At 41.1% G+C, this 13,588-nt stretch overlaps 1 protein-coding gene across 4 annotated transcripts in view; it reads left to right on the top strand.

Annotated features, from left to right (window-relative positions):
• KCNMA1 (potassium calcium-activated channel subfamily M alpha 1) overlaps positions 1-13,588 on the top strand; it is a 738,944-nt gene that overhangs the window by 684,615 nt on the left and 40,741 nt on the right. For all 4 annotated transcript variants that reach the window (XM_077746494.1, XM_077746498.1, XM_077746497.1 and 1 more), the window contains exon 23: positions 8,968-9,081. In XM_077746494.1, coding sequence (XP_077602620.1) covers positions 8,968-9,081 — 114 coding nt within the window. The remainder of the gene's footprint in view (positions 1-8,967; positions 9,082-13,588) is intronic.

Raw genomic sequence — 13,588 nt, 5'->3', positions numbered from 1 at the left:
TATTAGTATCCACTGCATATCACTGTCTTGCAATGTATATGTCTACCTTTTCCCTGGCATAGCATGTGTCTCATTTACTGGAAATAGGATCCAGCATGAAAGAAGGAACCCCATATTAGTGGCAAAACAGCCTTTGACTTATTGTGGTGGCCGTAAAGAGAGAGGGTCCAGAATAGGAATTAGGAGTTAATAAGAGTAATAAAGAAAGGCTGACATAGTTCATGCCATATCTAAATGAAGGATCTAATAAGTATGAAGACTAAAAAAAAGGACACATTAAAGTCACTTAAGAAACATTTAAACATGAGAATGTAGTGACTGGTTCATAAGTAGTAGTAATTTATTTGTTCTTTAAGGAAAGNGGGTCGGTTGGTCAGTTGGTTGGTTTAGTTTGCTTTGGTTTGATTCAGACCCAAAACACAAACTCTAAAAAAAGTGAGGTACTTTACACAAATGGGTAGAGCCAACTGCCCAAGGCATTCATCAAATAGTCTTTAGAAAAAATTACTGTTAAAAATATCTATGTCACTTATTGTAAATAGAAGAAATAGAGGGTGACACTGACCCAGGTCTCGTGCTTGGTCGCTGGAAGTGAAAAGGAAAGCTTGAATAAAGAAAGATACAACCATTTGTTTTAATACAAAATCAAACGTGCATGAGCTATTTCATCAAGCAAACAGATATTTTGGGTACTTTACCATTTGGAGTATTTTTGTTGGAAGACATAGTGGTTCAAAAAGGCTTAAATAAAAAGGGAGTCATAGAACTGAGGTGCCTATGGCATCAGGCATGTGAGCCCATAAACTTGAATGATGTCAGAGCTCTGTCTCATTCTCTTCACCTCTTGACTTATTTGCCTCATGGTGGGCTAGATGGTCACCCATAGCCCCATACTTACCTTCTTATGGCTTTGCAACCAGAGCATCATTAAGAGCTTTTACATCAGGTCTTGGGGAGAACATGGTTTGACCCTAGCATCAGGGGGCAGGTTCACCTTAAACCAGCCATGTGCCCAGGATGATGGGAAACCATCTTGCTGACCCTGTGAATTCACACGCTCTGGCTTCATGTTGTCACTTCTGTGCCAGGGTGGGGACAGGGCTGCCCTCTTCCTCTCCCCACCAAACACTGTGGAATGGGCCCTTTGTGTGGAGAAGGACTTGGAGGAAAGTAGATAATCAACTGTCCTGCTTCTGCCACCAACTGGTTCCATTACCTTGGGTACAGTAACTTCTTTGCTCTGAGCCTTACTTTGTTTCATCTCTGAAATGGAGAGATTGATTAGAAAATGTCCAAAACTCTTGAATCTCTCACATAGAGTGATTGGTAAAGAGGCAAAGGAGACCTAATCAACTCCAAGCATGTTAATTTTTAGGTTGAAATTGGAAGGGGCGTGTCCCCCCACCCTCACAGCTCCCCAGCATTGCCCTCTAGCACCCTGTGTCGGGCTAACACACCTCAGGCTCCTACGTGCAAAGTCGTGGGTGGGAGTACCCTTCCGACAGGGTCAGAAGATGCCGCCTTAGTAGATCATTGTTTTTTTATGGAGTCAACACTGGTCAGCTGCCTGGCCTTCATGACTCTAGGACTCCAACTTTGTGGGAAACCCTGACAGCTACTATGAAAATATATTACAAGGTTAAACTGGGGCTTTCTCTGGACAGGTTACTCTTGCAGACTTTTCTAAAAATCTATCTCCCAAATCAAGGCTAGGCATGTAGATTTTCCCCCAACAAGTTAGAAAGCAATTGTGCTTCTATACATGGAATTTTCTTGACTTCAGCTGCTGAAGAATTTGTTGGAATACATACTGCAAAATCACTGCTGTGGCTATTACTGTTCTTGCTCAGGGGAGCTATTCAGATGCCTCATTTATTGGAGCTTAATAGATTAAAAGTCCAAATTGAGTCTCATGATATAAGCCTAATCAAGTTCTAATCTGCATAATTTTCCCATAAGCAGCAATGGGAAATTTGGATAATTTATGTTTCAACAGTTGCCAATCATGTGTTAAATAGCATTGTTGCATTTACTTATCAAAATATTTTTATTGATCTTCACTTCATCTGACATTTCACTTTGGGATTTTTTTTTCCTGGCATTAACAGGAAATTTAATTCATCTCATAGATGATGTAATATGAGATGTTTCTCTTGATTTTAACATGTCTTTATAGATCATTTTTAACGGTGATCTTTTCCTTTTACAACTTCATATTGAATACCTGTCTCAGCAAACCTAGATGACTCGGCCTAATTTATTTCCCTAGTTTAACACAGCATATGGATTTCTAACCATCATTTATATGCACACAATAAAAGATAATTTGGCCCACCATTTGAACCAATTCCTTTATGTTAAATCTATGGGGGCAGGAGAGGCACTTACCTTCATTTCTCCATCTATTCTAGGGGAGGTGATTGATAAGAATTTCCATCTCTCTCTTTCCCTGGAAAGGCTTGGGGACTTAACTAGGGAAGATTTAGAAAGTACTTTGTGTTTTCCCCCATGGAAAAGTACTGTAATAAAGCATTTATTATATGTACTGAGTTGTGCATGCTACTGTACCAAAGCAAGTTAAGCATAACTACAATGGGTCCCAGTTGTTATCTGCTATTGTTTAAAAGTGAAAACAGCAAAAGGGTAGGACTGGCTCAGGCCTCCAACTTGCCAGCCTGGATTGGCCCCTGAGGAGGAGGGAGCATCCCACACAAAGGGAAGGCAACATGGCCATGGTTATCCATAGGCTCTGATTGCCTGGCTCAACTCCCAGATCCGCCATTTACTAACTGGTTGTGCTTGAGGAAGTTCTTGGACTGTTCTGAATCTTATTTTCCTTATCTACAAAATGGGGATATTAACAGTGCCTATATCCATAAGGTTGTTCAGAGGAATAAATGATGTGGCCCATGAAAAGCTCTTAGTGCAGCTATAACACATATTGTTAAGTCATGGCATTTCATTTCAATTCACTTGGGTGCAAATGTGAGATCTGCTAATTCCTAGATGTGTGCCCCAGGGCTGATTACTTACCTTTTCTGGTCCCTTGTGTGCAAAATAGTTGTATCTACATAAGATGGTTTTGAGAACTAAAGTTATTCCCTGAACAGAGTTTAGTATATAGAGAGCACTCAATAAATGTTGTCTATTTTTTTTTTCCTGAGGTTCTTTCTAAACTTATTTTCATCATCCTAATTATCTTAATCAGTCTAAATCTAGAACATTCTTACCTTTGTTTTGAGTTCCATAAAGACAGTGATGTTGAGTCTTTCTCATTTTCCAGGGCATTCAACTCTGCATTACCCTGGAATCCCACCCAATTCTAGCATTCTTTATGGTAGATCTTGTCTGAGCCACAGCCGTTTTGTTTTGTTTTGTTTTGTTTTGTTTTGTTTTGTTTTGTTTTGTTTTGTTTTCTGCCCATAACCACATGGTGTCTCTCTCTATACTGCACATAGACGCATGCATGCAGCAGGTACCCAAAAACAGTTAATTTAAAAATGATACCTGGGGGATCTCCTTTTTATCCCCTTCTATCTATTCTCCTTGAGCTTCTTAGGAATAGTCCAAATTCTTTAACTGGAAGCCATCCTAACTGAAATGGCCTTGTCTAATTTAACTAAAGGTCACTTAAGTTAACTTAAGGTAACTTCCCTGGCAGGGGCTGAGTGCTGCTAGCTCCTAGAATAACCAATAACATGAAAAGAACATCACACACTGCTGATTCTGTTCATCTGAACCCAATAGTAGCACATATGGTTAGGAACACAAATGCTGGAAACGAATGCATAGAGTAGCAAAAACCATTTTAGGAGCCTTAGAACTCAAGAGAGGAGTTTATATCCCTAATAATTAAGAAAAGTGGAAGGGACACCTGGGTGGCTCAATTGGTTGAACATCTGACTCGATTTCAGCTCGGGCCATGATCCCAGGGTCATGGGATTGAGCCCTGTGAGGAGCTCCATGCTGAGTGTAGAGCCTGATTGAGATTATTTCCCTCTCTCTCTCTTTCTCTCTCCCTCTGCCCCTCACTCCTGATCATGCTCTCTCTCTCTAAAACTAAAAAAAAAAATAAAAATAAGTGGAAGGTTAGATCTGGAAAAATAAGTCTCCAGAGAGATTCTATAGTTGCTATAAGGAATTAAGAAACTTTCTTAGCTTTTCTTATCAGCTGGCCCCCAGTTTTCCACATACTTAAAAAAAAATCCTAACCATCCATAAGCAAAATGTTCATTCCTTAGATATATTGAAATTCATTTTTATCACCGAATTCATCTGATTATTTCTACCAAAATGTATTCACACTGCTCATTGCCTTCCCATTAATTTTCTAAGGTTTTCCCTATGTGAAAATTCTTTTTAAAAAATATGTCAAAAGCTTCCTCAGTTCTTTATCCATAGGGAACAAGTGGCAATGGGCACTGTACCTATCCACAAATACTTATTGTGTACCTAGTGAAACATTAACATCAGTAGTCCAATTTTTGAGTACTTGCTTTATACTAGAGATTATACTAAATGTTTTAAATACACTATTTCATTTCATACTTAAAATTGCCCTATGCAGGAGGCACTTCCAGTATATATACAATGAAACAGAGACTTACAGAGAGTCAGAGCTAAGCCTACAGTTATGTGGCTCATAAGTAGATGAGTCAGAATTTGAACCCAAGACATCTGACTTCCAAGTCCATACTTAAGTCCATACTTTTAACTATTCTACTCTGTTTCTTCTCTATGGGCCAGTAATTCCAAAGACGATCTGGAAAAGTTTAAAAAAATGGAAAACCCAGTCTCTGGCCTAACGTTCTAATATAGCATGTGAAGTGAGCATACTTAGCAGAGGGGCAATGTTGGGCCATTTATGCCTAATGCCAAAAGAATGGTAAGGTAACATAAGGCTCTCACATCTGGCCCTGAGGATTAGAACGGGGAGGGGCCTTCAATTTTAGGAGATCAGGTAATCTTTGGAAGTCATTTTTAGTCCCAAACTTGCCTCTCATAGCCATGCTCAACAGAGAGAAGGGGAACACATCTAAAGAATCAGGAGACCATCTTAGTAAGAGCATGGGCTGTAGGGGATTGAACTTGAATCCTTTTCTAATTGAGAATTTCTCATCCTATCTCTCTGATGCCAATATTCATAGTCACCTCTTCTGGTGAAACAGTGCCAGTTTCTAAAATTAATTTCCCAAATGTTAGTTTAACTAATGAAAGGAGAGTTTGCCAGTTTCACTCTTCTCCAGGTGTAGATTGTGATCCCTGGAGTAGGTTCCATGTACCAACGCTTTCACGTGCAGAACTGGAGCACTGCTTTATGTAGAGAGACTTCAAGTTCAACCAAAGATGCACCCACTGCAGCAAGCGATAATGGGGTGGGGAGCAAGACAATCAAGAAACCTGGACACAATTTAGACCTGCCCCTTATCAAATGTTGCTATGATGAATGGGGTAGATGCCATCAATGGCATCAAGGGCAGGATTGCCTCATCTCTTCTGAAGGAAGGTACCTGAATTACTCTTCTCTCCAAGGTCATTTAGGTAATATGGGTCAGCCCTGCCATTTCAAACCGCAATGTTCCCATATTAGGACCTCTAAGAGAACAATGTTAATGAATTCTTTCATCGTCAACACAACTCTACAGGAAGGGAGCAGAAGAGATGAAATCTGTTTCTTTTGTCTTTGCCTTTTGCTTTCAAAAATGAGTGGCTAGAAAAGTAGTTAAAGAAAAAGAAACATTATTGTTGCTGAAGTTATTTTGCCAATAACGGCACCCTGTTCTTGGGGTCATGCATAGGAGAGAGAAGGACTTTTAATGGAGAGATGTCTTTGGACACCCACCACAGTTTGTCAGCTGCAGATGCTAATGGAACCAGGCTTGGCGACTGAAGGGGAAAATGGAATATGAAAGCAAAATGAAATAGGCCTATGAGGCAAGCATGTCATTTCTAAATGAAGGTTTCATGCAAAGGAGTTGAGTCTTTTCACAGCTGAAAATGGAATCTTTAAATAAGATAAAATAAAAGGATGCTTTGGCTTGTTGCGGGTTCTGTAATGAAATACAGTTTTCCTAATACCGTGTGACCTGCATTTCTCCCTGTTTTATGGGTGCTATTCCTTGACGTACAAACCCGTATTTTCTCAAGTCAGCATTTGATGATGGATGTCAAAATACAGGCCATGTATTATGCATATAGCATTACCGATTTAAAGTGTTTACTTGTCAAGTTGAAGAAATTCAAAAACGTCACATCCACTGAATCCGCACAGCTGCCACTTGCAGTTTTTCATGCTTTTGAATGAAACTTCTGATGAAAACGGTTTAGTTTTCCCCATCGCTATTCTGGGGAAGAAAACAGCTAGCCTTTAAAATGCATGTACTTGGTGATGTGGTTGGCTGAAAAATACGCATTCCAAAGTTTAGAAAGATGGACACCGCATTGTCACTTGAAATTACTTTCCCCTTGTGCGCAGTCTATCAACACAAAGAATAAAATTAAGTGCAATCAGAGAATGAAGAGGAAGTAAAACTTTTTTTTCTTTCTGAAAGTACGGCATTCCATAGTATGAAATTTATACATGAGCGAGCAGAAAATGGGGAAAAAAACCCTTTCATATTTTTCTGGCATTTCATGCATTATGTACCTCCAAAACAACAGGCAATTATTGAGCACCTGTCATTTCATTCCTGATAGATAGAGCTTCACACATACCATAAACCAGAATCAATCCAACCTTGCTACATTCTTGGAGAATAAGTCAGGCATCTGGCCACACAATCTTTTTGGAATTTTGCCCTTGGGAACTTAGCAAGTGACTCTGTATCTATAAGTCCCTAATTCATTGGTAAGCCTGTATAGCCAATCCACCAAAGGCAAAGAAGAGAAACCAAAGAACGTGTAAACATCTATCTGCTCATCTTCTAAGGTTGGGGAGTAAATTGGGTCTTGCAGCCAGCATGGAGCTGATGGTACCACTTGCCAGGTGCTTTACTTGATAAAATTAATTTTCACCAAATGAATATACTGAGGTAAATAAATGTCTCAGGTTTATAGGTCTCTATGCACATCCTTAAAGAGGCAGCCATTAAGCCTATCAGGGATGAATTCTCACCCTCACTAAACTTGAACTTATGGCTAGACCAAGCTCATTCTCATATGTACTTGGGATTTGGGTCTGAGCAGCTCAAAGTGCAAAAATCAGAAGACAAGTAGGCTACTTTTCCAATTTACTGTGCCCATGTTTACCTTGTGAGGGCTGTGTTAGACACACTGGGAAGTTCAAGGGTCCACTATAAGCCAGTGGTATATGCAGCAGTCAAGACGATTCCAGCTTCAAGTAAAAACAAAACAAAACAAAAGCCTTCATTTTTTTTTGCTTTCTTATTAGTTTTTATTGGCATTTACTAAAGAGAAGAAGGATGTGATTATCAATGCAACCACTGTTTAGAAAGCACTTGAGCCACTGCTTAGATTTACATTTACTATCATGTGATTCTGAGAAAACTTCTCATTTTTGGCTTAAACAAAAGGAAAAATATATACAGTTGACCCTTGAACAATTGGGGAGTTAGTTTCAACTCTGCCAAGCCCCTGCATAGCCGGAAATACATGTGTAACTTTTGAGTTCCCAAAAACTTGACTCCTAATAGCTGAAAGCCTTACTGATAGCATAAATAATCTATTACCCTACATTTGGTATATTATGTGTATTATTATGTACTATATTTTTCCAATGAAGTAAGCCAAAGAAAAGAAAATGTTATTAAGAAAGTCATAAAGAAATTGCATTACAGGACCTTAAATTGTGTGTGTGGGGGGGCAGTTTATGTACAAAACCAATGTACCCTACCTCAGGATTTTTTACCATAATAAAGGAAATATACATATAATTATTATATATATAAAATATATACATAATCTCATTATCCTATTGTATATTAAAATCTCATTCACATATACTACATGTAAAATCTCATGTAATAAGAATCCTGAGGTCAGTTGGTTTTGGCTCTGGGGCTGGTTAATTTGGGAACTCAAGGATATTTCTTTCTATCATTAAGGCTTTCCATCATTCAGTTTAGCCAATCTCATTTAGCTGGTGCTAGGCTGGTGCCCAACCTCACTGCAAGATGGCTGCCGTAGTTCCAGGCACTACAGATACAAGAACAATGTGTAGTGAATTAGAAGAGAATCTCTTTCTATGTGACTTTTTTTAAGAGCAAAGAAAAGCTTCCTAAACACAAGCAAATTTCCTCCTATTTGGCCAGAACCTATCAAAAGGAACCTATCAGTTCCTTTGGCCAGAACCTATCAAAAACCCCAGCTTGAGTCACTCACTGGCAAGAGAATAAGTAACCAGTTGGTTTAAGATAATAGTCAGGATAGGTTAGGTTATGCTGTGGTAACAACAACCACACAAACCCTGGTGTCTTAAAGCAACACAGATTACCTTTTCACTCGCTCTGAATGCGTTTGGGTCTGGGTTACTGTTCAGGGCTGCTGCCCAGCATTCGTCTCCATAGTAACCCGTGTTCCCATGGTTGCCACAGTCTGGAAAAAGAGGCAGGAAGTCAAGTCAAATATTTGTAGCAGAAGCAATGGTGTACATTGTTCTGTTCACTTTCATGGGCCAAAGCATTTCCCGTGTCACACAGAAGCACAGAGTACAGTTTTCTGGTCTGCCTGGAGGGAGAGGGGAGCAAAAATCTATGAGCAAGATGAATAATTGGTGTAGAGATTCATTTTTAGGGAACTATCAAGGCAGGTTAGAATTAATACTAATGGCCTCCTACTTTGTCCTTCACAAAAGCAACACATCAGAACTTATCCTGGGAGTGCCAATTGTTGGCCTATAAATAAAGCATAAGCTACTTTTTGTAAATTATGTATATATATTATATTCATATTATTCCCAAGCTTTCCATGTCTCTGACTTTTCCTCCTTCTCTCTTTCTTTTCCACTAGGGTTCACACCTCCAGGAATGGACAGATCCTCTCCAGATAACAGCCCAGTGCACGGGATGTTACGCCAGCCATCCATCACGACCGGGGTCAACATCCCCATCATCACTGAACTAGGTAGGGGCGAACATCAGCTTTGGGCAGATTTTTTTGTCCTCTTTTCCAGCACATACGATACGAGGAAGTTGGCCCTTTTCTTATCTCCTTCAGCATAGTGGGCTCTAGTAGGGTTTGTTTGGGGGGAGGTGGAGAAAGGTATGAGTAGCAATGTGACAGATTACCAAAGGAAAAACTGATCTATCTTTCCTCTGAGAAGAATAGACAGTTTCCTTCGTGCTGGTCACTGTTCTCAAAGCAGCTTGTGATGATGGATTTGAGATTGGGGCATAAATTAGGGAAGGAGGAGGAAAGGAGGAAAGGCATAATCCACAGACTCTTCCTGTTGATTTTGTTTGGAAGCATCTCCAGACAGCTCCTACAATCAGAGCCCCCCCACTGAGGTAAAACCCTCAGGACTAAGCCAAACCCATTTTGAGAACTGGGTGGAGGCATTGGGCTAATGTGTAATAACTCTCCATTTAATCTATCCTAGTTGAACTTCTCAGCTAAAGGTCATTTTCAGTGAATGCCATTCTGGCCTAAAATAGAATGGGGTTTGGAAGGCCATGATCACTGGGTAGTGGAACCCAACTTTTAACCCGGCCATGACACGTGTCTTCCTACCATTTGTGAATTTACAAGACTGCTGAGTGGCGTCTTCCCCCCAAGACAGTACTAACCACCTATGGTGCTGGGTCCCTTTACATTACAATGTTTCCTCTGTTATTCCCTCACTCTCTTCTTTTTCTGTACTTTCCTCCACTCCCTTTCCCCAACCCTTAAATGCTGTATCCAATTAGCTAAACCTGGCAAGTTGCCTTTGGTATCAGTCAATCAGGAAAAAAACAGTGGGACGCACATTCTAATGATAACTGAACTGGGTAAGAAGCACTGTTTTTCTTCACATCAGTATCTCCTTTTGTTCCGTTGTTGGTGTTTCCAACTATCATCGGCTTGTTTTTTATTTCACTGGCTGTAACAGAAAGACTACCCCATGGCACTGCTTTGAATGTGTTTTATTTGTGGCTCTGGTTGGAATCGACTGTCTTGTTCTGGCCTTTCTTAATGATTTTTTTCCCCACACAGCATCAGTAAACCTTTGATCACACCCATCTGACCTGGCAGTTGTTTCCAAAGCATCTTTGCTCTAATTCATTTTCTTTGGCCTGGGCCTTTTTTTTTTTTTTTTCCATGTGTCCCCCTGCTTCCCCGCCTTCTCCCTCATATTCCTCTTCCAACACACTGTCAGTTTGACTGACATGTCTTCACAGCTCTCAGAGGAAGCCAAAGGAGAAATATAAAAATTTTAAGATAAGAAACCTAAGACGGAGCCTTCCCTCCAGCTGTTTATTTTCCTTTATTCTGACTTTATTTGCCTTTTTTTTTTTCCCCCCCCACAAGGCCTTTTCTCAGAACCTCTGGTTCTAAAGCCATAAAAGCAGCCAGCTCCCAGGGGACCTTTTCTTACAAAAGCCAGATTTCAAGAAGGGTGCCAAGGACAAAGTGAGCTGCTACTAAGGCACAGCCCTGCCCTCTGACCCCCATCCGCCTGGCCCAGAGCCTCAGGGAGCTTCAGAGTGGACTCACCGGGAAGATGAAGGGTTCTGGTCATGACTACATTTGTCAGGCCCTTCACACTTCCCCATGACTTGGTTAATAACTCTGTAAAAGGCACCCATCAGCAGCGGGTCTCAGAACTGGGGATTGATCTTCTAAATAGAGACAGCAAAAGTGCCGCTCTGCAGAGGGGTGGATAGAGAGGTGGGGAGCACCTGCCTTCGAATGACTCACGAATGAAACGAACATGCCATTCTCGTGGCCCCCAAATATATTTCATAATAAGAGAGCAGGCTTTTAACACAGTAATCTTGCTTGTGAGGTGTCTGGAAACTAAGGAATAAATTGTCCACCATCGAGCACTGCATTATTGGAGACGTAGCTATTTATCAGGACAAATTCGCTCAGGTCAAGGAGGATCGCACTATTTTCTGTTTCCAACAGTAGGAGAGGTGTCTTTTTCATGTTTAGAGAAGTTGGCTAAAAGCCTAGATTTCGGGATTGCTCTTCTCAGAACCTAAGGGTTGTAAGAGACCCAGAGAGCTTGTGCAGCCGGGACGGCAAGTTGGAAAATTCATCCAAATATCTCCATCTCAGAAACCTTCAGTGGCACTTCAATATCATTGTTGCCAAGAATTTCTTTTTCTGTTTGGAATCCAAATGCTGCCAGCTAACTAGGATATCTTGATTTGCGATTAGCAGGAGAGAAAAGAGAAGGCTGGATGGCCCAAATCTGAGACAACAATGCAGGCATTCAGTTAGCATAATGAAATCTCCTGAAGGCTTTGTCCCTCACCAGATTTCTTCTGTGAGCTCAGAGAACCTTCCTTGTATTCACATCACCCTTACCTTCTGCCTTAAGCCTTGTTTACCTAGTGCTCATACAACCTTTGGCAAACACATCGTCATCCTCCAATCTCTTGGCCCCCCCACGTCCCCACACATATTTACTATTTACCTTCATGTTCTGAGCCACATTCCACATTATGTCAAACCAGTAGGATACCTTCTAAAAAGCACAGAGGATGCCAGCCCCAAATACGTTTTTAAAACTGTGTAGTATATTCCAGTCTTCACCCATTTGGAGAGTTCCAGTTGATATTAGTAGATCGAAGACTCCCAGAAGTTCCTCAGGAAGGAACTTTGTTTGAAGCTATTTAACCTGCTTTCCAGTTCTATGTGACTGTACAACATTTGGGGAGGGATTTAAAAAAAAATCCCTCTTAGCAGCCACATAATGACTGTTCTGTGATATAGGCTTTAGGTAACTCTGTCAGCTCTCCCTCTGAAACTATCCTAGAACAATACACAGGATTTTCACCGAACCCTAGTTCCTGCCTTGGAGCTCTTTCCCAATGACTGAAATGCCTGGCTCACTGACAATCTAGTCATCTCTCCCTGCTTGTGGCCATGTCCCCTCCAAGTCTGGTACCTCCCCTTCCCCATGGTCTTGAAGAGAGGTAACAGATGCATTAGCTTTTGGAGCGTCAGTGCGCATGCCATCCTTGGCTAGTCTAAGTAATTAAAACCACACTCCTGCGCATATTGTCCGGAGTTCATATTTCTGATTCACAAAGCAGGAAGCCTTCACTGTAGCTTCTAAGATACTTTTGAGTAAATGGAGGGAAGAGAGGAAAAGCTACCATTTGACCCTGGGAGGATCCCTGAGCAAGATCTTACTTGCTTCCAAGAGAGGTGGAGGGAAACTGGAATAACATAAGTGAGGTGGACAGAACATTTCATCAGAAAGGCAATCCGTAGAGCAGCTAACATCTATGAAGGTCCTGGGCCAGGCTCACCAAACACCGTCTCATAGGAGTCTCCTGCCAAGCTCATGAGAGCTGCTTTTATCTCTCCCATTTTACGGAGAGAGAAACTAAGGTGCAAAAGGATGAAATAAATGCCTTGCTTGTACAGGGTTTATACAGAGCTCAGATTCAAAGCTTACTTGTCAGATCTTGCGTTTTGCACTTTTACCCACGAGCCTGTAATTCAAGTGTTGCTGAGCGAAATGTTCCCCCATTAAAATTTTTCTCTAGGGAAACAAGACGGTGTCATTTAAAAATAATTCCATGCATAGCCTTTTATCCTATTATCATTTATTCTGCCTCATACAATAAACAAACAAAAGTTAAAAAAAAAGTTACCCAAAAAGTAACTTTCAGGAAAAAAAAATTAAAACAATAACTCCAGGAAAGAGAAGTAGCAACTGATACATTTAGAAAGGAATCAGAAAAAGGAAACCTCATCTATTCTTTTCCTAAAAGCATCATAATTATTCCAGAAATCATGAGCACTCATCTCCTCCCCCACCACACACTTTCTTCCCTATTACTTGCTCTGCAAAACTGATAATTTCTGAAGCCAAGATGGGAATGGAAATTAATTTGTCATTTAATTTTTAATAAGTTAAAGACATCTCAGTGACACAGCCAATCAGTCTGCACGTGCTTGCCGGAGGAGTCCTTGAGGAATCCTCCGATGGAAATGAACTATAGCATCAAATGCTGCATCTACTTGAGCTAAAGCACATAAAAGATTGAGCTGTTTAGAAGGGGAAAGGGAGAACGTGGGCATCCCCATGCAACTCGGAATGCACAGCAAGTCTGTGGCAGCAAGCAGCCGGAGACAGCCAGGGATCCATCCCACCTGGGGTCACCGGTCTATTCAACAGGGCCCATCGGGTGTGCGCCTGGATTCAGGGCTAGGGACACCAGGCTCTACCCAGGCGGGCCCCCGGCGGGCTAGGTCCTGCCTGCAGGTGAATTCCTTGCCATGTGCCTTTGCTGTGTTCCCAGTCTATTGCTCTTCAGCCTTGATAAATTGCTTTCTTTTCCTGTGGCTAAACTTAGCATCCCAGCATGGCTACTCATGGCTACTCATCCTTGAAATATGTCCATATCTCAAAGGACTTGGCTACTGCAAAACACTTCAGGGTGTTCTTTGGTCACGATTCTAAAACTATACC

Source organism: Crocuta crocuta, unplaced genomic scaffold, assembly GCF_008692635.1.
Source record: "Crocuta crocuta isolate KB4526 unplaced genomic scaffold, BGI_CrCroc_1.0 scaffold28, whole genome shotgun sequence".
NCBI lineage: Eukaryota > Metazoa > Chordata > Mammalia > Carnivora > Hyaenidae > Crocuta > Crocuta crocuta.
This window is presented reverse-complemented; position numbering and strand designations above follow the sequence as displayed.